We start from the raw sequence: 23,236 nt of genomic DNA on the forward strand, positions 1-23,236 counted from the left end.
TATTGCATTTCACTATATAAGCTGAGTTTAATGTTAAAACTAACTGTGAAAAGCAAGACTCCGGTGGGTGTATAAAGATGTCCGCTGGCCGACTTCTAGTTTTAGGCCTACTGCGGACGAGTGAGGGTGTACCAAGATGGCCACAAGGCAACGTCACTTCGGCTGCGCATCGCGCATGCGCAGTAGGCCGGGTAGAGGCTTTCTGATGAGCAGCGCGGCTATCCGATAGAACACACCGGGGTCGCGCGTTGTCAGTGGGGAGTCCCGAGAACGCGCTCGGAGTAGAGGAAGGAGGGCGCGCACTGCGTCTGGGCAGAAAAGATCCGGGCGGCGGGGACGAGCCCGTCTTGTGGGCGCCCACGTGAGTGTACGTACTGAGCGCTGACGCCACCGGTCGGTGAGTAGAGTAAGATGGAGGAGGGTGACCCCGGGGAGCCCGAGGGAACCTTCTATACCGGGCGGGTTACACATACAACACACCCGGGAGAGGGAGGAGCCTGAGAGCTGTCCAGTCCTTGTCATATGTCAGTGTTAGAGGGGGGAGGCGGGTCTGTCCAGAGTGACCCCAGACAGGAAGTGACAGGAGATCTCCCCAATGGGGACACAGAGGGCAAACACAAATTCAGACAGGGGTTATAACCCCCCCCCCCCCCCCCTATTATTATCCAAAGTGGAGAAAATAGTTTTGTCTTTAGTTCTACTTTTTTATTATTATTATTTTATCATTAATATTTATTATTATTATTTTATCATTGCTATTTATTATTATTTTATCAATAATATTTATTATTATTATTATTATTTTATCATTAATATTTATTATTATTATTATTATTATTATTATTATTATTATGTTATCATTAATATTTATTATTATTATTTTATCATTAATATTTATTATTATTTTATCATTAGTATTTATTATTTTATCATTAATATTTATTATTATTATTATTTTATCATTAATATTTATTATGAATATTTATTATTATTATTAATATTATTATTATTATTTATCATTCTTGTTACTATTAATCATCATCATTATTATTTTAACATTACTATTTATTATTAATATTTATTATGAATATTTATTATTATTATTATTATTATTTATCATTCTTGTTACTATTAATAATAATAATCATCATCATTATTTATTATTATTATTATTATTATTATTATTATTATTATTTATTATTAATATTTATCATTATTTATTATTTTTAACCATTATTATTTTATCATTACTATTGATCATTCATATTTATCATTATTATTATTATTAACAGCTTCAGCCCCAGAAGTTTTTTTTCGACGCCCTAGAGAATAAAATGGCGGCCGTTGCAATACTTTCTGTCACACCGTATTTGCGCAGCGGTCTTACAAGCACAATTTTGTTTTGGAAAAAATCCACTTTTTTTTTTTAAATTAAAACAATTAAGAAAACAGTAAAGTTAGCCCAATATTTTTATTTTTTTCATATTGTAAAAGATAATGTTACGCCGAGTAAATTGATACTCAACATGTCACGCTTCAAAATTGCGCCCGCACGTGGGGGGGGGGGGGACAAATTTTGATCCTTAAAAAGCTCCATAGGTTGCATAGTTAGTCAGATTGAAAAAAAGACACAAGTCCATCCAGTTCAACCACAAAAAAAAAAAAAAAAAAAAAAATATCATACAATCCCATATACTCTATTCTATACCCACAGTTGATCCAGAGTAAGGATGAGCTCCGGCGTGTTCGCATAGAACACGTGCAGAGCCCGCCAGGAAGTCGGCACCCGCGCTGCGCTAATCACAGCCAGGCAGACATTTCCCGATCTCTGCAGCCGAGCATCGGACAATGTCTGCCTGGCTGTGATTAGCGCAGCGCGGGTGCCGACTTCCTGGCGGGCTCTGCACGTGTTCAATGCGAACACGCCGGAGCTCATCCTTAATCCAGAGGAAGGCAAAAAAAAACTTTCATAGGCACATTTAAAAAAATTCTACAGGTTGCGTGTTTTGAGTTACAGAGGAGGTCCAGGGCTAGAATTATTGCTCTCGCTCTACCGATCGCGCCGATACCTCACATGTGTGGTTTGAACACCGCTTTCATATGCGGCCGCAACTTACGTAGGCGTTCGCTTCTGCACGCGAGCCGGGCGCTTAAAATTATTTATTTTTCTTATTTTGCTTTTTATTTTTAAACTGTCCTTTAAAAAAAAAAAATGAATTGGGTCACTTTTATTTCTATTACAAGGAATGTAAACATCCCTTGTAATAATAAAAAAAAAAAACATGACAGGTCCTCTTAAAGGGGAGTTCCAGGCTTTTTTTATCTTTATTAAAAGTCAGCAGCTACAAAAAGTGTAGCTGCTGGCTTTTAATAAACAGACACTTACCTGCTCCAGCGACGCGCCGGCCGGGGCTCCGCTCCTCTCCCCCCCTCTCCGGCCGGCGTCTTCATTCTCAGTGTGGGCACCCGGCCGTGACAGCTTTCGGCTTCACGGCCGGGCACCCACTGCGCATGCGCGCGTGGCCCGGCGCCGCGCTGTGTAATTGGCCAGGAGATCGCCTAGGACCTGTGACGTGTCCTAGGCGATCGCCTACAGCAGCCACTTCCTGAAGGCGATTAAGCTTAGTCGCCTACAGGAAGGAGGAAGTGGGACAGGAAGTCCCACTCGTGCTGAAGCCCCCACTCCCCCCCCAAAAAAATTACATGCCAAATGTGGCATGTAAGGGGGAGAGGAGTGGGTTAAGAGGAAGTTCCAAATTTGGGTGGAACTCCTCTTTAACCAGTTCCCGACCCCCGCATGTACATATACGTCCACAATATGGCACGTACAGGCACATGGGCGTACACGTACGTCCTCGCCTATTAGCGGGTGGGGGGTCCGATCGGGACCCCCCCCCGCTACATGCGGAGGTCGGGTCCGCTCGGGGAGCGATCCGGGACCACGGCGCGGCTATTTGTTTATAGCCGCTCCCCGGAGCTGAAGAACGGGGAGAGCCGTGTGTAAACACGGCTTCCCCGTCCTTCACTATGGCGGCGCATCGATCGCGTCATTCCCTTTATAGGGAAGACACGATCGATGACGTCATTCCTACAGCCACACCCCCAAACAGTTGTAAACACATACTAGGTGAACCCTAACTCCTTCAGCGCCCCCTTGTGGTTAACTCCCAAACTGCAACTGTCATTTTCACAATAAACAATGCAATTTAAATGCATTTTTTGCTGTGAAAATGACAATGGTCCCAAAAATGTGTCAAAATTGTCCGAAGTGTCCGCCATAATGTCGCAGTCACGAAAAAAATTGCTGATCGCCGCCATTAGTAGTAAAAAAAAAAATTAATAAAAATGCAATAAAACTATCCCCTATTTTGTAAACACTATAAATTTTGCGCAAACCAATCGATAAACGCTTATTGCGATTTTTTTTACTAAAAATAGGTAGAAGAATACGTATCGGCCTAAACTGAGGAAAAATTTTTTTTTTATATATGTTTTTGGGGGATATTTATTATAGCAAAAAGTAAAAAATATTGCATTCTTTTCAAAATTGTCGCTCTATTTTTGTTTATAGCGCAAAAAATAAAAACCGCAGAGGTGATCAAATACCACCAAAAGAAAGCTCTATTTGTGGGGAAAAAAGGACGCCAATTTTGTTTGGGAGCCACGTCGCACGACCGCGCAATTGTCTGTTAAAGCGACGCAGTCCCGAACTGTAAAAACCCCTTGGGTCTTTAGGCAGCATTTTGGTCCGGGGCTTAAGTGGTTAAATACAAGATCAAAAAGACCTCAAATCTCATATTGGCACTTAACCAGAGCAATTTTCAGCTTTCAGCACTCTCACACTTTGAATGACAATTACTCAGTCATGCAACACTGTACCCAAATGATTTTTTTTTTTTTTTCATACAAATAGAGCTTTCTTTTGGTGGTATTTGATCACCTCTGGGTTTTTTATTTTTTGCGCTATTAATGAAAAAAGACCGAATTTTTAAAAAAAAAAATGTTTTTTTCTTAGTTTCTGTGATAACATTTTGCAAATTATTAATATTTCTTCATAAATTTTGGCCACAATTTATACTGCTACATGTCTTTGATAAAAATAACCCACATTTTTTGGAAATTATTTGGTCTGTGTGAAAGTTTTAGAGTCTACAAACTATAGTGCAAATCATAAAAAATTATCACATCTGATCACACCTGATGTACTGAAGGCCTATCTCATTTCCTGAGACCCTAACAAGCCAGGAAAGTACAAATGCCCCCCAAATAACCCCTTTTTGGAAAGTAGACATTCCAAGGTATTTATTAAGAGGCATGGTGAGTTATTTGAAGTTGTTTTTTTCCCACAATACTTTGCAAAATTAAGATTTTTATTTTTTATTTCAAAATTTTCTCAAAATTGTCATTGTATTAGCTTATTTCTCTGACATAGCATGTACATGGCAAAAATGACACCCCAAAATACATTCTGCTACTCCTCCTGAGTAAAACGATACCCCATGTGTGAGACTTTTTCACTGCCTGGCCACATACGGAGGCCCAACATGCAGGAAGCGCCATCAGGGGTTTTAGGAGCATAAATTGCACATCTAACTAGTTGACTACCTATTACACTTTTGAAGGCCCTGGAACACCAGGACAATGGAATTACCCACAAAATGACCCCATTTTGGAAAGCTAACACCCCAACGTATAATCTATGAGGCATAATGAGTCTTTTGAACGATTCATTTTTTTCCAGAAGTTTTTGGAACATGTGGAAAAAAAAATGAAAACGCATTTTTTTTACACAAAGTTGTCCGTTGATAAGATATTTCCAACACATAGCATGTACATGGCAAAAATGACACCCCAAAATACATTCTGCTACTCCTCCTGAGTAAAACGATACCACATGTGTGAGACTTCTACACTGCCTGGCCACATACAGAGGCCCAACATGCAGGGAGCGCCATCAGGGGTTTTAGGAGCATAAATTGCACATCTAACTAGTTGACTACCTATTACACTTTTGAAGGCCCTGGAACACCAGGACAATGGAATTACCCACAAAATGACCCCATTTTGGAAAGCTAACACCCCAACGTATAATCTATGAGGCATAATGAGTCTTTTGAACGATTCATTTTTTTCCAGAAGTTTTTGGAACATGTGGAAAAAAAAATGAAAACGCATTTTTTTTACACAAAGTTGTCCATTGATAAGATATTTCCAACACATAGCATGTACATAGCAAAAATTAAACCCCAAAATAAATTCTGCTACTCCTCCTGAGTACAACGATACCACATGTGTGAGACTTCTACACAGCCTGACCACATACAGAGATCCAACATGCAAGGAACACCGTCAGGTGTTCCAGAGACACATAGCATGCACATACCAAGAATTACACCCTAAAATACATTATGCTGAGCAAAACGTAAACAAAAGATTACCTGTAATAGTAGCGCAGTTCTACACAGCAGGATAGCACTGGTCCAGGCAGCAGGCAGGGACTTGGTCAGCAACGTCCAGGCAGGGATACTATCCTGTCAGTGTTGGTGCAGGTGGTCAGTTCATGCAACAGGCAGAGGCATGATGGCATAGGTCCTACAGGCAGCAGGCAGAAGTAGGGCCTCGTTCAGGACAGAATGGGGACAGGGGTAGAGGCTTCTCCCACCCAAATCTCTTTGAAGCCTCCGGGCAACCAGACCCTAATCTAGGATGAGAAAACAAAAAAATGTTTTCTTCATCCAGAAAAACTTTTCTGGAGCCCCTCACATATGTGAGACCCCTGTGTTCCCACTAGTCCAGTAGCAGGGTACAAGATCAGTCCAAGAGGCAGGCAAAAACATGGTCAAACAGTCCGAGGTCAGTTCCAGATCAGGCAGAGGCAGTACAGAATCGTTAGGCAGAATCGTGGTCAAAAAACAAGCCGGGGTCAGTTCCAGATCAGGCAGAGGCATTACAAAATCGTTAGGCAGAATCGTGGTCAAAAAACAAGCCGGGGTCAGTTCCAGATCAGGCAGAGGCATTACAAAATCGTTAGGCAGAATCGTGGTCAAAAAACAAGCCGGGGTCAGTTACAGAGCAGGCAGTGGCATAAGGGGTGTGAAGGCAGGAATGGAGGAGATTAATAATTTAGTTTGGTGTGGTAACGACGAAAACATTCAGTTACACAGAGGCCTGGTTTGGAAGGGCAATCAGCACAATGGAAAGATGTGTCTCGTCTGACTCCTTCACTGGCGCATACCTTGCATCGTTTTTGACGTCGTCGGCCTGTTTCTGTGGGAGGGATTTTATCGGGAAAATGACGCTCGCCGAGACGACTTAATACATCAGATCGGATGGTTTGGGGTGCATCGTTCGGGAAAATAAGGGCAGTGATAAGGTCCTCTTGGTAGCCAAGGAAGCGTTTGGGGTTTTGGGTGGAGTTGCTGTAAATTACATAAGAATTGTATATGGCCAATTGAAAAAAATAAATGGCAACTTTTTTGTACCAATGGTACGTTCTTCTTGTAGCAAGATAGGGTTCAAGCATCTGGTCATTGAAGTCGACCCCCCCCCCCCATAAACAAATTATAGTCCTGGATGCAAGTGGGCTTTCGGATGGTGGTGCCACGCCTTCTGCGGGTTTCAACAATGGTGTCATTGTGGATAGTAGATAGCATATAGACATCCCTTCTGTCCTTCCACTTCACCGCCAGAACCGCATTGTTTCTTAGACTTGCTGATTCTCCTTTTTTCAACTTTTTGTTCACCAGGCTTTGAGGAAAGCCTTTCCTGTTGTTTCTGATGGTGCCACATGCTGGCGTCTGCTTCCGGTGCAGGTTGTGGAACAAGGGAAGCGAGGTGTAGAAATTATCTACGTATAGATGGTATCCTTTGTCTAATAGGGGGTTGATTAGTTCCCAAACAATTTTGCCACTTGATCCCAAGTAGTCTGGGCAATTAGGGGGATTCAGCTGGGTGTCCTTGCCTTCGTATACTCTGTAGGCATACAGGTATCCTGTGACTCGGTCACACAATTTGTACACCTTCACACCATAGCGGGCTCTTTTGCTGGGGATGAATTGTTTTATTTGGAGTCTGCCACTAAATTTTATAAGGGACTCATCTACACAGATGTGTTGGTCCGGGGTATACAATTGGGGTAATTTCTCGGAAAAATAATTGAGTAAGGGCCGGATTTTGAAGAGCCTGTCATGATCTGGGTGATTTCGGGGGTGGCACTGGGCATTATCATTAAAATGTAGGAATCTCATGATGGTGAAGTATCGGGCTCTGGGCATTATGGTGGAGAAGATGGGCATGTGGTAAATGGGATTTTTGGACCAAAAGGAATGGGAAGCGTTTTTTGGGTTGAGTCCCATGCACAATGTGAGGCCTAAAAAAGTTTTCAACTCCTCCACCGTAAGGTCTCTCCACTGGAAGAGACGGGCATGGTAGGACGTGGGATTATTTGCAATAAATTGCTGTGCAAATAGATTGCACTGGGCCACAATTCCAGATAGCATGTCCTCTGTGAACATTAGATTGAAATAATCAATTGGAGTGAAATTCTCTGTGTTCACTTGGATTCCTGGCTGGGCCGTGAAAGGGGGAATGTTGGCTTCTCCTGAAGTAGCAGGAAGCCACAAGGGGTTCTGAAGGGCATAGGGAAGGCTGGCATGGGTCCTGGAAGTTTGTTGCCGAGGCACTGCGGTGCTGGCGGATGGCCCTGCGGTGCTGGCGGATGGCCCTGCGGTGCTGGCGGATGGCCCTGCGGTGCTGGCGGATGGCCCTGCGGTGCTGGCGGATGGCCCTGCAGTGCTGGCGGATGGCCCTGCAGTGCTGGCGGATGGCACTGCATCCTCACTAGAACGCCTTCGTTTAGCCGGCCGGCTATCTTCCTCCTCTGAGTCACTCAGTGTTCCGCTACTGAGGGCGGGCTCATAATTGACGTCTAACTCAGAATTTGAATTGGAAAGGGACTCTGAAAGAGAGAGCTCCCCGTTGCTCTCGTCGGGGGCAGAAATGATTTGGAATGCCTCCTCAAGGGAATAGGACCTTTTGGACATGGTTGCTGGTGCAACTACACAGGTGTGTGTGCTAAGCCTTCACTGATGGGCACTGATTGGCGGAGCAGATGGGCACTGATTGGCGGAGCAGATGGGCACTGATTGGCGGAGCAGATGGGCACTGATTGGCGGAGCAGATGGGCACTGATTGGCGGAGCAGATGGGCACTGATGATGCTGCACAGATGTGCACTGATGATGCTGCACAGGTGGGCACTGAGGTGGCGGCACAGGTGGGCACTGAGGTGGCGGCACAGGTGGGCACTGAGGTGGCGGCACAGGTGGGCACTGAGGTGGCGGCACAGGTGGGCACTGAGGTGGCGGCACAGGTGGGCACTGATTGGCAGCACAGGGATGGCACGAATGAGGTGGCACAGGGATGGCACGGATGAGGTGGCACAGGGATGGCACGGATGAGGTGGCACAGGGATGGCACTGTACTTTACTGTATGGGCACTGTATGGGCACTGTATGGTGCAAACGTTTGCAACAATGTAGCTAGTTCGATCACAGACCTTCTCTCTCCTCACACGCGCTGTCTGTGTGAGGAGGGAGAGGCGGAAATGAGAGATGATCTCATATGTTTACATTTGAGATCATCTCCCATTGGCCGCACAGATCGCCTAGCAAACAGCCACTCTGATTGGCCGTTTGCGGCGATCTGTAATTGGCTGTGTCCAGGGGACACGGCCAAAACAGAATTTCCCCGCTGACGTCCTCCTGAGTTTTCAGTACCGCGCTGAAGCCGTCATTCGGCTATAGCGCGGTACGGAAGTGGTTAAAAGCACAAAAACATTTTTTTTTCCCCCATATGTTTTTTTTACAACCTGCAAGGCAATAATGAGTTAGTATGACTAGCATACTAGCTCATTATCAATTACTTACCTTAGATCGAAGCCCCCACAGCGGTCCTCGGACACGTCCTCCGTCGCCGCCATGATACCCGGAGTGACTTACGGGTATCGCCGCTCCGGCGCTGTGACTTGGCCGGAGCGGCGATGACGTCACTCCCGGGCAATGCGCGCGGAACGGCACGATCCCCGCGCATGCGCTCTTTTCCGGCAGGCTCCCATTCAAGAGCCGCGCCGTGCGCCTACGTCAACATTGAATGCGCCGCAGAGACCACTTTTATCTGAAAGAGGGCCGCCCACCGCTTAAAAAGATAGGACTAGATTCAGGTAGGGCGACGTAAAATTGTGCGGGCTTAACATATGTTATTTACGCTACGCCGCTGCAATTTAGAGAGGCAAAGCACTTCCTCCGTAAGTTGCCGTGGCGTAGCGTAAATCTGCCGGCGTAAGCGCGCAGAATTCAAATTGTCAAGAGGTGGGCGTGTTTTATGTAAATAAAACATGACCCCAACGTAAATGACGTCTCTAACGAACGGCTGTGAACGTATCCCAGTGCGCATGCTCCTAATCACGTCGCAAATAGTCAATGCTTTCGACGTGAACGTAATTTACGCAAAGCCCTATTCGCGAACGACTTGCGCAAACGACGTAAAATTTCCAAAATTCGATGCGGGAACGACGTCCATACTTATCATTGGCTATGCCTCATATAGCAGGAGTAACATTACGCCGGAAAAAGCCTTACGTAAACGACGTAAAAAAAATCAGCCGGGCGCACGTACGTTTCTGAATCGGCGTATCCAGCTCATTTGCATATTCTACGCTGAAATCGGCGGAAGCGCCACCTAGCGGCCAGCGTAAATATGCACCCTAAGATACGACGGTGTAGGAGACTTACGCTGCGCGTATCTGGTTTCCAGAATACGCTGACATTTACGACGGCGTAGATTCAGAGTTACGACGGCGTATCTACTGATACGCCGGCGTAACTCTCTATGAATCTAGCCCGTACTCTCCATACTCTTATTTTTTTTTTTTTTTTTACAGTGACCAGTTTAGAGTTACAGAGAAGGTCTAGGGCTAGAATTATTGCTCTCGCTCTGACGATCGCGCCGATACCTCACATGTGGGGTGCGAACACCGTTTTCATGTACGCGTGCGACTTGTGTATGCGTTCGCTTCTGTGCGCGAGCTCGGTGGGATAGGGGCCCTATAAAAGATTATTTTTATTTTTTTATTATTATTTCATTTCCTTTTTTACACTGTTCATTTAATTTTTTTTTATCACTTTTATTCCTAATACAAGAAATGTAAACTTCCATTGTAATAGAAATAAGGGATGGCAGGTCCTCGTTATGGAGAGATCTGGAGGTCAAAAAGCCCCCAAATCTCTCCTTTTACCTTTTTAAAAACAAAAGATAAAAAAAAAAAAAAAAAAAAAAATAGACCGGAAGTGATGTCATGACGTTGCTCCAGTCCTCCAAGGCCATAGAGGTGATCGGAGGCTGTCTAGTCTCTCATTGCCTCTGTGAACCAGCCGGCCGCACCATTGGATTGCGCCGGTAAAAATGGTAAGAGAAACGCCGGCGGGAAGGTTACCAAGGTTATGGCTGATAGATGGCTTTAGCTAAAACCCCAATAGATAACTTGCAAACCGCAACGTATGTATATAGGTCAGCAAGTGGAGGTGGGGGTGGGGAGGACCCAAAACAAAAACCCACTTCAATACCGGGCACTTGCACCCCCTTCCTGCCCAGGCCAATTTTTAGCTTTCTGTGCTGTCGCTGTTTAAATGACAATTGCGCAGTCATGCAACGTTGTACCCAAACAGAATTTTTTTCATTTTTTTCCCCCCACAAATCGAGAAAAAAGTCTGAAAATGTTGAAAAAAAATAAAGTTTTTCTCTTGTTTCTGTTATAAAATTTTGTAAATAAGTAACCTTTCTCCTTCACTGATGGCAGCTGATTAGGCGGCACTAATGGGGTTGCACCAATGAGGTGCCACTGATGGGCACTGGTAGGCGGCACTGATATGCAGCACTCATGGGTGGCACTGGTGGGCACTAATGGCAACGCATCAAAAAACTCACGGTTCGGATCGTTCCTCGGATCAGAAGTCAGGGATCGGATCAATTTTCGGATCGGCATAAAATAAAAATTCTCCCCCACTGTAATATCCACATCCCCCCCCCCCCACTGTAATATCCACATCCCCCCCCCCCCCCTGTAATATCCACATCCCCCCCCCCCCCCACTGTAATATCCACATCTCCCCCACTGCAGTGGCGTCACTAGGGTTTGTGTCACCCGGTGCAGAAAAAAATGGTGTCACCCCCCCCCCCCCACCAACTATAGTCCCCCCTCAGTAAAGAACCCCCTCAGTGCAGACACCCCCCACTCAGTACAGACACCCCCCCAGGTAGTACAGACGGACAATCCCCCCCAGGTAGTACAGACGGACAATCCCCCCCAGGTAGTACAGACGGACAATCCCCCCCAGGTAGTACAGACGGACAATCCCCCCCAGGTAGTACAGACGGACAATCCCCCCCAGGTAGTACAGACGGACAATCCCCCCCCAGGTAGTACAGACGGACAATCCCCCCCAGGTAGTACAGACGGACAATCCCCCCCAGGTAGTACAGACGGACAATCCCCCCCAGGTAGTACAGACGGACAATCCCCCCCAGGTAGTACAGACAGACACACTCCCCCCCCCCCCCCCCCCCAGGTAGTACAGACAGACACCCCCAGTAGTATGACTCCCAGCGGTGTGTCCCACGAGTGCGGGCTCCTCCTCCTCCTCTGTGGGTGTAAACAGAGAGGAGGGCCGCCGCCGGGTGTACCAAGATGGCCGCTCTGGAGCTAGGCCGAAGCCGCGGCCATAACATTTGGAAAGGCCGCAGCTTCAGCCTAGCTCCGGAGCAGCGGCAATCCGCGGATCACAGTGTGTGCCGATCCGAAGGGGGGTGACCTGTTCGGATCACGGATCACTGTGATCCGTTGCACCACTAGCACTGATAGGTGGCACTGATAGGCATCACTGGCAGGTATTGCTGATGTGCATTGATTGGCAGCTGCCTGGGCTTAGATTGGCATTTCCCTGGTGGTCCAGTGTGGTGGCCATCCCTGGTGGTCCTGGCAGCATCCTGGTGGTCCTGGGTGGGCATCTGAGGCGGAGCTGTGCTGATAAACAATCAGCACGGACCCCCCCCCTGTCAGGAGAGCAGCAGATCGGCTCTCCTCAGACGCGAGTGAGAAAATGCCAATCAACGGCTCTTCCTGTTTACATCGTGATTGGACGCGGCTGATCACATGGTGTAGAGCCTCCGTCAGAGACTCTTTACCAAGATCGGTGTAGCGGTTTGTGTCAGACTGAAACGCCGCACCAGCGATCATGCGATGCGCGCCCCCCCCCCCACGAGAAAGTGCCCGGTATTGAAGTGGTTAACCACTTCCCGCCCGCCGTATGCAGAAATAATGGCCAGGAAGTGGTTCTGTTATCTTGACATCATATGACGTGATCAGGATAACCCGTGGGGGCCGCGCAGCGATCAATGGTGTGGTGTGTCAGTCTGACACACCGCATCTCCGATCTGGGTAAAGGGCCTCTGACAGAGACTCTTTACCACATGATCAGCCGTGTCCAATCACAGCTGATCACGATGTAAACAGGAAGAGTCATTTATCTGCTTTTCCTCCACTCGTGTCTGACAGACATGACTAGAGGAGAGCCAACCGGCTGCTCTCCTGACAGGGGGGGGTCTGTGCTGGTTCATTCCCGAGGTTTTCTGAGTTCAGCCAAGCTGTCCCCGAGCCTTTCCTAGGCTCTCCGGTGCCCCCCACCACCCCTGGCCACATGCGGTATTGCATGCAATAGAAGTCGATGCAGAACAAATTATCTTTGTTTCCATTGACTTCTATGGGGAAACTTGCTTTGATATGCGAGTGCTTGTAATCCAAGGTTCCACTGTATTAGTATTTTCCTTGGCCTTGAGAAAGTACCTCTGCAGGGAAATAGCTGATGGGGGGGGGGAGCCAGGGGCCACACAGTAAGTGCCAAAGGCCCACGGCTGCAGACTGGGCCACCAGAGCTCCACCATAGAGCTCCTAATTTTTTACTAGATGGGCTCGTTCCATCCTGATGTGATCAGAAGAACACGGCATTGGGGGGGGGGGGGGGGGGGGGGGGGGGGGGGGGGGGGGGGAGTCCCGAGGCTCTCGGGAGGACAGGAGGCTCTGTACATTCTCATCCACTGTTTACTTTCTCCTCTCTTCCTGGCAGGAGGGTGCTTGAAGCTCGGGGCCAATATTTACCCTCACCAGGGGCCAATATTTACCCTCACCAGGGGCCAAGAGCTCTTCACGGCACCTGGACATTAACCCCGTCATTGGCAGGAAAAGTTTAAAGCTGAACTCCGGACAAAAATATTCAGCACCTGAAAAAATAAATGAATGCAAATGAAGTGTGCGGTACGTAATGCTTTCGTTCGCCTGTGCAGTACAGCCAGCACCGAACGTCGAACGCCGACAGATCACAGCGGGTCGCTCACTCTGTAGCGACTCCAGTTCGCTTTTTTTTTTAACCACTAGCCGACCGCGCACCGTCATTATACGGCGGCAGGTCGGCTCTCCTGGGCGAGAGCCCGTAGCTATACGGCGGCTCTTTGAGCCGCCACTAGGGGGCGCGTGCGCGCCCCCGCTCGCCCCCGACTTCCGTGCGTGTGCGATCGCCGCCGGGCACACGCGATCGCTCGTTACAGAGCGGGGAACGGGAGCTGTGTGTGTAAACACACAGCTCTCGTTCCTGTCAGGGGGGGAAATGCTGATTTTCTGTTCATACAATGTATGAACAGTGGATCAGTGTTTCCCCTAGTGAGGCCCCCCCCCCCCCCCACAGTAAGAACACACCCAGGCATACTTAACCCCTTCCCCGCCCCCTAGTGTTAACCCCTTCACTGCCAGTGGCATTTTTATAGTAATCCAATGCATTTTTATAGCACGGATCGCTATAAAAATGCCAATGGTCCCAAAAATGTGTCAAAAGTGTCCGAAGTGTCCGCCATAATGTCGCAATACCGAAAAAAAAATCGCTGATCGCCGCCATTACTAGTAAAAAAAATATATTAATTAAAATATCATAAAAATACCCCCTATTTTGTAAACGCTATAACTTTTGCGCAAACCAATCAATAAACGCTTATTGCGATTTTTTTTTACGAAAAATATGTAGAAGAATACGTATCGGCCTAAACTGAGGAAAAAAAATGTTTTTTTATATATTTTTGGGGGATATTTATTACAGCAAAAAGTAAAAAATATTATTATTTTTTTAAATTGTCGCTCTATTTTTGTTTATAGCGCAAAAAATAAAAACCGCAGAGGTGATCAAATACCACCAAAAGAAAGCTCTATTTGTGGGAAAAAAAGGACGCCAATTTTGTTTGGGAGCCACGTCGCACGACCGCGCAATTGTCAGTTAAAGCGGCGCAGTCCCGAATCGCAAAAAGTCCTCTGGTCTTTGGGCAGCAATATGGTCCGGGGGTTAAGTAGTTAATGAATTGAAGGCATTCTGTGATTTGGAGGGGACGCAGATGAACATCACGATCTCCCCTCCTCCGATCACAAAAAAAAAACGCGCATTGCTCACATTTCATTGGCGTTGGTTTATTTTTGCAGTGCAGACGTTTTTGGCCGGAGTTCAGCTTTAACCACTTGAGGACCGGACCAATATGCTGCTAAATGACCCAAGGGGTTTTTACAATTCGGCACTGCGTCGCTTTAACAGACAATTGCGCGGTCGTGCGACGTGGCTCCCAAACAAAATTGGCGTCATTTTTTTCCCACAAATAGAGCTTTCTTTTGGTGGTATTTGATCACCTCTGCGGTTTTTATTTTTTGCGCTATAAACAAAAATAGAGCGACATATTTGAAAAAAATGCAATATTTTTTACTTTTTGCTATAATAAATATCCCCCAAAAGTATATAAAAAAAAGTTTTTTTTCCTCAGTTTAGGCCGATACGTATTCTTCTACCTATTTTTGGTTAAAAAAATCGCAATAAGCGTTTGTCGGTTGGTTTGCGCAAAATTTATAGCGTTTACAAAATAGGTGATAGTTTTATTACATTTTTATAATTTTTTTTTTTTACTACTTATGGCGTCGATCAGCAATTTTTTTCGTGACTGCGACATTATGGCGGACACTTCGGACAATTTTGACACATTTTTGGGACCATTGTCATTTTCACAGCAAAAAATGCATTTAAATTGCATTCTTTATTGTGAAAATGACAGTTGCAGTTTGGGAGTTAACCACAGGGGGGCGCTGAAGGAGTTTAGTTTCACCTAGTGTGTGTTTACAACTGTAGGGGGGTGTGGCTGTAGGTGTGGCGTCATCGATCGAGTCTCCCTATAAAAGGGATCACACGATCGATGCAGCCGCCACAGTGAAGAACGGGGAAGCCGTGTTTACACACAGCTCTCCCCGTTCTTCAGCTCCGGGACCGATCGCCGTTCTCCAGCGGCGATTGGGTCCGCGGGACCCGCGGTCCCGTTCACGGAGCTTCGGACCAGGACGCGGGAGTGCGCCGCAGGAGTGCGCCCGCGACCCAAGGCTGGGTACTAGTACAGGACGTACCTACGTATATCTGCAGGAGGCGGTCCTTAAGTGGTTAAAGGGGTTTTTAAATTCTCAAGGTTTTTTACCTAATGCATTTGATGCATTAAAGTGATACTAAAGGTTCAAACAAAAAAACGTACCTCCGCTGTGCAGTTCGTTCTGCACAGTGTGGCCCCGATCCACCTGTTCTGGGGTCCCTCGGCAGCTCCTCCCCGCATCAGATAACCCCCCTAGGAGAAGCGCTCTCCCGTGGGGGTTACCTTGCGGTCACGCTCCCGTGTTCTGTGTGCAGCAGCCTCCCCCCCCTAATACTTACCTGAGCCCCGTCTTTATCCAGCGATGTTGCAGGAGTGTCTCCGCTTCACGGGACTCCCCTCCTCAATGGCTGAGACAGCAGCGCAGCGCCATTGGCTCCCGCTGCTGTCAATCAGAATCAGTCAGCCAGTGGGGAGAAAAAAAGGGCGGGGCTAGCCTGTGGCTCCATGTCTGAATGGACACAGGGAGCCACCTATAGCAAGCTGCTTACTGTGTGGGGCACTGAACAGGCGCAGAGGAGGATCGGGGCTGCTTTGTGCAAAACCATTACAGAGCAGGTAAATATAACATGTTTATAACAAAAAAAAAAAAATACTTTGGTATCACTTTTAATATCATCGAGCCGCTCTGGGGAGATCTCAATCTTTTTTTTTTTTTTTTAACCACTTAAGACCCGGACCTTTATGCAGGTAAATGACCCGGCCAGGTTTTGCGATTCGGCACTGCGTCGCTTTAATTGACAATTGCGCGGTCGTGCGACGTGGCTCCCAAACAAAATTGGCGTCCTTTTTTTCCCCCACAAATAGAGATGTCTTTTGGTGGTATTTGATCACCTCTGCGGTTTTTATTTTTTGCGCTATAAACAAAAATAGAGCGACAATTTTGAAAAAAATGCAGCATTTTTTCCTTTTTGCTATAATAAATATCCCCCAAAAATATATAAAAAAAAAAAAACATTTTCTTTCCTCAGTTTAGGCCGATTCGTATTTTTCGTAAAAAAATCGCAATGAGCGCTTATTGATTGGTTTGCGCAAAATTTATAGCGTTTACAAAATAGGAGAGGTTTTATTGCATTTTTATTAATTTTTTTTTCTTTTTTACTACTAATGGCGGCGATCAGCGTTTTTTTTTTTTTTTTTTTCTCGTGACTGCGACATTATGGCGGACACATCGGACAATTTTGACACATTTTTGGGACCATTGTCATTTTCACAGCAAAAAATGTTATAAAAATGCACTGATTACTGTGAAAATGGCAATTGTAGTTTAGGAGTTAACCACTAGGGGGCGCTGTAGGGTTTATGTGTGACCTCATATGTTTTTCTAACTGTAGGGGGGCGGGGCTGGACGTGTGACGTCATTGATCGTGTTTCCTTATATTAGGGAACACACGATCAATTAAGCTGCCACTGTGAAGAACGGGGAAGGTGTGTTTACACTCACCTCTCCCCGTTCTTCAGCCCCAGGGACCGATCTCGGGACTCCGGCGGCGATCGGGTTCGCGGGTGCCGCGGTCACGGAGCTTCGGGCACTTAAAGAGGACGTACCTGTACGTGATTGTGCCCAGCCGTGCCATTCTGCCGACGTATATCTGCAGGAGGTGGTCCTTAAGTGGTTAAGGACCGCCTCACGACTATTTACGTCGGCAGAATGGCACGGCTGGGCATATGGACGTACATGTACGTCCCCTTTAAGATGCCCAGCTGTGGGTCGTGAGACCCCGGTCCTGTCCTCCATGACTGCACCCGCAGACCCGATCGCCGCCGGTGTCCTGTGATCGGGTCACAGAAAGGAAGAACGGGGAGAGTTGTGTGTAAACAAACCTCTCCCTGTGCTTCCTAGTGTGGCTGTCACTGATCATCTGTTCCCTGTGTTAGGGAACGACGATCAGTGACGTGCCACGCCCCCCCCCCCCACAGTAAAAACACTCCCATAGGGCGCACTTAACCCCTACAGCGCCCCCTCCTGGTTAACCCCGTCACTGCCCGTGTCATTTTCACAGTAATCGGTGCATTTTTATAGCACTTTTCGCTGTGAAAATGACAATGGTCCCAAAAATGTGTCAATTGTCTGAAGTGTCCGCCATAATGTCGCAGTCACGAAAAAAATTACTGATCGCCTCCATTAGTAGTAAAAAAAAAAAAAAAAAATTAATAAAAATGCCATAAATGTACCCCCTATTTTGTAGACGCTATAACTTTTGCGCAAACCAATCAATAAATGCTTACTGCGATTTTTTTCTTTTTTTTACCAAAAATAGGTAGAAGAATACGTATCGGCCTAAACTTAGGAAAAAAAAAAAGTTTTTATATATATTTTTGGGGATATTTATTACAGCAAAAAGTAAAAAAAATATTGAATTTTTTAAAACAATTGTCGCTGTATTTTTGTTTATAGCGCAAAAAATAAAAACCGCAGAGGTGATCAAATACCACCAAAAGAAATCTCTATTTGTGGGGGGAAAAGGACGCCATATTTGTTTGGGAGGCACGACCGCGCAATTGTCAGTCAAAGCGACGCAGTGCCGAATCGCAAAAAGGGGCCAGGTCCTTAAAGTGGAGTTCCACCCGTAAATATAACATTACATCAGTAGTTTAAAAAAAATGTCATTAGTCCTTTAAGAAAATTTTTTTTTTTTTTAGATGCCTTCAAAGTGTTGTTGCTAGGCAGAATAGTTAATCTTCCCTCTTCCTGCACCTAGGTGCTTAAAGTGGTAGTAAACCCTCCTATCTTTTTCAGCCAAGGAAGCTGCCATCTTGGCCTTTGTTCAATCTTCAACTGCCATGAAGCTGCACATGTGATCAGTTATGACACCAGCCATTGGATGGTTTGACAGTTTGGTTGAGAGCACAACCAATGTGCAGTTAGCATTCCCGGCATGCCGGGAATGTTAACAGTTTTTTTAAGTGTTACATCGATGGGTTTACTTCCGCTTTAAGCTTCCTAACCTACACCGCGCAGACTCCTGGGAATGTAGAGGGTGTAACTTTCCAGGAGTCTGTGCACTCCCCAGTCTCGAAAAGAATCATGTGACTTGGACAGTACAGGTGCTGAAACCTGATCTGAAACCTATTACACTGCTTGTGCAGCACTGAGCATGTGCGGGATCTGCAAGGCTGAAATCCAGGAAGTCATACAGTCTGGCTTCATGATGCCCACACTTAAGATGGCCCCAGTCAAATTTCTATTTTATAAAGTGTCTAAATGCTGTAACAACCTAACAAAACGGACCTTAGTTTACAGACTAACTTTACTAGAATACATTAAGCTTGTGTATTACAGGGGTATTTATATATAAAAAGTGAAATTGTGGCCGGAACTCCACTTTAACCCACATAATGGTCCGGGGCTTAAAGTGGTTGTAAACCCACCCACATCAATACAATATTCAGAACCTTCTGAAAGGCAAATTAAATATGAATCGAATGACCACTTTGTATGTATATAAATTTGTTATCTTACTGCATATATTCTTCATCATCCAAAAGTTTTTGCAGCATATTCGCCGGCGCCATCTCCACTGTGGTCTTCCGCGTCTGCATCGCTCTGTATTTCCGCCCACAGAACGTCCTTGTACCGATAATCCCGCGCAAGCGCACTAGTTAATAGATTTCAAGCTTGTAATTCGCGCCGTCTGTCTCTCCTTCTCCGTGTGACGTACAAGTATCGCGGGATGACGGGTCTGACTAGATCCCGTGATGCTTACCATGTGACTTGTACGTCACACGGAGAAGGAGAAACAGACGGCGTTTCCTAAAACAGGAAATGACACCACCCCTGAATCTTTCCGGCCGGGTCTCGGCTAGCCGGAATGAAGTAGGAATATGGCGCATGCGCATTTAACGTCATGACTCGTCAAAATACTAATAACTCGGACAGGAAGCAGGTACAGTAAAAATTACTCGTAGCAATTAATTTTTAATAACAAACTACACTATGAAATGCAAAGTGAAAATTGTGGGTTTACAACCGCTTTAAGTGGTTAAGGACAGCTGTATACTTCTATGGTGTAGCCTCTTGGTGATGTCGGCGGGGGGGGTCCTCCTATTCCTCGTGGATTGATCACCGCTGGTCACACAGGTGTAATGTATTCATGACTGTTACATCACACCCACAGCTCTCATCTAAAGATTTTATTAACCACACAGACTGCAGATATCGGCCCTCTTCAGAAATCGTTATTAGTATAAAAGAATGGGATTTCCTCGGTATAAAAATTGTAGTGTTGTGTCCCATCGATCTTCTTCCTGAGTATTGCAGCCTGTAGGTCAGATGGTGGTCAGACTCATGTGTGGACTAATTGTATGGGGGGGGTCATGTTGGTCACACAGGTTGTCGGCCCGTCTTTGGAGGGTGATTATATCTCTACTGTACAAAGCCTGAATTGTCTTTTTACTTACCAAACCGCCCTCTGCGGTACTGAGCTGTCCGATCGCTGAGACTGATCTCTGACCTGTTTGTGTGTCCGCAGGAAGCAGCATGGCCTTGTTACATCGAGCCGCCCGACTTCTAGTCTGCCAGACCTGGACTGCCATTAACACACAGACCTTCAGGTAAGAGTGACGCTTTACTGTGTCCCTGTGCTCATACTGTATACACATCTCTCATAATCATACACAATTATATATATATATCATTTTTTTTTTTTACCAAGATTTTATTAACCACTTCCATACTGGGCACGTATACACCTTCCCGCCCAAGCCAATTTTCAGCTTTCAGCGCTGTCGCACTTTGAATGGCAATTGCGCGGTCATGCTACACTGTACCCAAACAAAACTGGCGTCCTTTTTTCCCCACAAATAGAGCTTTCTTTTGGTGGTATTTGATCACCTCTGCGATTTTTTTTTTTTTTTTTTTTTTTTTTTTGTGCGCAACAACTAAAAAAAGACTGAAAATTTTGAAAAAAAATATGTTTTTTTATTTTTTTCTGTAAATTTTTTTGTAAATAAGTAAGTTTTCTTTCAATTACGGGCACTGATATGGCGGCACTGATGGGCACCGATGAGATGGCACTGATGGACATCGATGAGGTAGTACTGACGGGCACAGATGAGGTGGCACTGATTGGCGGCGCTTGTATGCGGCACTGATGGGCACACATAGGCGGCACTGATGGGCACACATAGGCGGCACTGATGGGCACACATAGGCGGCACTGATGGGCACTCATGGGCGGCACTGATGGTCGGCACTGGGCACTCATAGGCGGCACAGATGGGCACTCATGGGCGGCACTTATGGGTGGCACTGATGGCTACTTATGGGTGGCACAGATTGGCACTGATAGGTGGGCACTGGGCATGGATGGGCACTGTGGGGTGGCACTGATGGACACTGTAGGGTGGCACTGATGGACACTGGGGCGGCACTGATTTAGCTATGTTGCCAGTCAGTGCCCATTTGTGGGCACTGATTGGCATCTTTTTTTTTTGTAATGCTTTTTTTTTTTTTTTTTTTTTTTTTTTTTTACAGACTTTTTTTTTGCCCACCCTGGTGGTCCAGGGATAAACAATCAGCGCGAGCCCCCCCCTGTCAGGAGAGCCGCAGATCGGCTCTCCTATACTCGCGTCTGTCAGACGCGAGTGAGGAAGAGCCGACAACGGCTTTTCCTGTTTACATCGTGATCAGCCGTGGTTGGACACGGCTGATCACGTGGTAAAGAGTCTCCGTGAGAGACTCTTTACCGAGATCTGTGTTGCGGGGTGTCAGACTGACACCCCGCAACAACGATCGCCGCGATGCGCGCCCCCGGGGGCGCGCAGCGGCTCAGAATCCTGAGGACGTCATATGACGTCCGGTCAGGATCAGACAACCACTTTGCCGCCGTCAATATGTCATTGGCGGGCAGCAAGTGGTTAAAGTTTACCAATATAAAAATAGAAATAAATTGGCACAGAAACGAAGGGCCAGATTCACAGCGGAGATACGACGGCGTATCTCAGATACGCCGTCGTATCTCTCAGAGTATCTATGCGGCTGATTCATAGAATCAGTTACGCATAGATATCCATAAGATCCGACAGGTGTAATTGTTTTACACTGTCGGATCTTAGGATGCAATAGCGCGGCCGCCGCTGGGGGGAGTTCGCGTCGTAAACCAGCGTCTGGTATGCAAATTAGAAGTTACGGCGATTCACGACGGATTTTCGCGTTCGCTACGTCGCCGCTAGTCTAGTTTCCCGTCGCAAATTTAGTCGTCGTTTTTGGTGCCTTAACTTTACACAGCAATCGTATTGCTGTATAAAGTATGGGCGTCGTTCCCGCGTCGAAATTTAAAAATCCACGTCGTTTGCGTAAGCCGTCCGGGAATACGGAATTACGCTACGCGCGTCGCCGTTCGAAAAAATGACGTCACTTCGCGCAAAGCACGGCGGGAGTTACGAAACGGAGCATGCGCAGTAGGTCCGGCGCGGGAGCGCGCCTAATTTAAATGGCACACGCCCATTTAAATAACGCGGGAGGCCGCCGGCATAGTTTTCATCGCAAGTGCTTTGTGAATCAGGCACTTGCGATGAAAACTTGCGGCGGTGTAACGTATCTACGATACGCCGCCGCACTTCTACCTGAATCTGGCCCTAAATGTGCACTTAACCCCTTCCTGTCTTAAAGGGGTTGTAAAGATACAGGGCCAGATCCACAAAGAACTTACGCCGGCGAATCTATTGATACGCCGTGTAAGTTCTACGATGCGCCGTCGTATCTTTGTTTTGTATCCACAAAACAAGATGCGACAATGTGGGCTCGATCCGACTGACGTACGTCTTAGTACGCCGTCGGATCTTAGGTGCATATTTACGCTGGCCGCTGGGTGGCGCTTCCGTTGATTTCCGCGTAGAGTATGCAAATTAGCTAGATACGCCGATCCTCAAACGTACGTCCGCCCGGCGCATTTTTTTTACATAAAGGCTTTTTTCGGCGTAACGTTACCCCTGGGTCTATGAGGCGTACGCAATGTTAAGTATGGACGTCGGGACAGCGTAGAATTTTACGCCGTTTGCGTAAAACGTTCCAGAATAGGGCTTTGCGTAAATTACGTTCACGTCGAAAGCATTGACTATTTGCGACGTGATTTCGAGAATGCGCACTGGGATTCCCCCACGGACGGCGCATGCGCCGTTCAAAAAAAAACATCATTTACGCGGGGTCAAGATGAATTAACATAAAACACGCCCACATCTTAGTCATTTGAATTGCGCGCCCTTACGCCGACACAATAACACTACGCCGCCGTAACTTACGGCGCACATTCTTTCTGGATACGGAAACTACGCTCTAAGTTACGGGGGCGTAGTGTATCTGAGATACGCTACGCCTGCCTAAAGATAGGCAGATCTTTGTGGATCTGGCCCACAATTTTTTCCCCTAAATAGCTTCCTTTCCCTTAGTGCAGTCCTCCTTCACTTACCTCATCCTTCCATTTTGCTTTTAAATGCCCTTATGAATGTCCAATGATGCGGGGGGCGGGGCCGAGTCACATACTCGGCGGCTATGGATGCCGAGTGTATGACTCGAGCGCACCCGCAAGGTAACTCTCTCAGGAGAGAGCTTCCCAGAGGGGGCTATCTATTGCGGGTAGGAGCCGCCGTGGGACCCCAGAAGAGGACAATCTGTGCAAATCGATCTGCACAGTGGAGGTAAGTATGACATGTTTGTTATTTAAAAAAAAAAATTAACTGAACCTTTA

The 23,236-nt window shown here is 46.5% G+C and overlaps 1 protein-coding gene across 2 annotated transcripts in view; it reads left to right on the plus strand.

Annotated features, from left to right (window-relative positions):
- Window positions 1-239: 239 nt before the first annotated feature.
- Window positions 240-23,236, plus strand: part of MRPL14 (mitochondrial ribosomal protein L14) — a 26,747-nt gene continuing 3,750 nt past the window's right edge. Inside the window, exons 1-2 of one of the 2 annotated variants that reach the window (XM_040351771.1) lie at window positions 240-367; window positions 20,021-20,102. In XM_040351771.1, the coding sequence (XP_040207705.1) occupies window positions 20,029-20,102 (74 nt within the window). In that variant the 5' untranslated portion in view covers window positions 240-367; window positions 20,021-20,028. Of the gene's footprint in view, window positions 398-20,020; window positions 20,103-23,236 lie in introns of both variants that reach the window. The other variant, XM_040351770.1, reaches the window with a different exon arrangement.

This window comes from Rana temporaria, chromosome 4 (genome assembly GCF_905171775.1).
Source record: "Rana temporaria chromosome 4, aRanTem1.1, whole genome shotgun sequence".
Classification (NCBI taxonomy): Eukaryota; Metazoa; Chordata; class Amphibia; order Anura; family Ranidae; genus Rana; species Rana temporaria.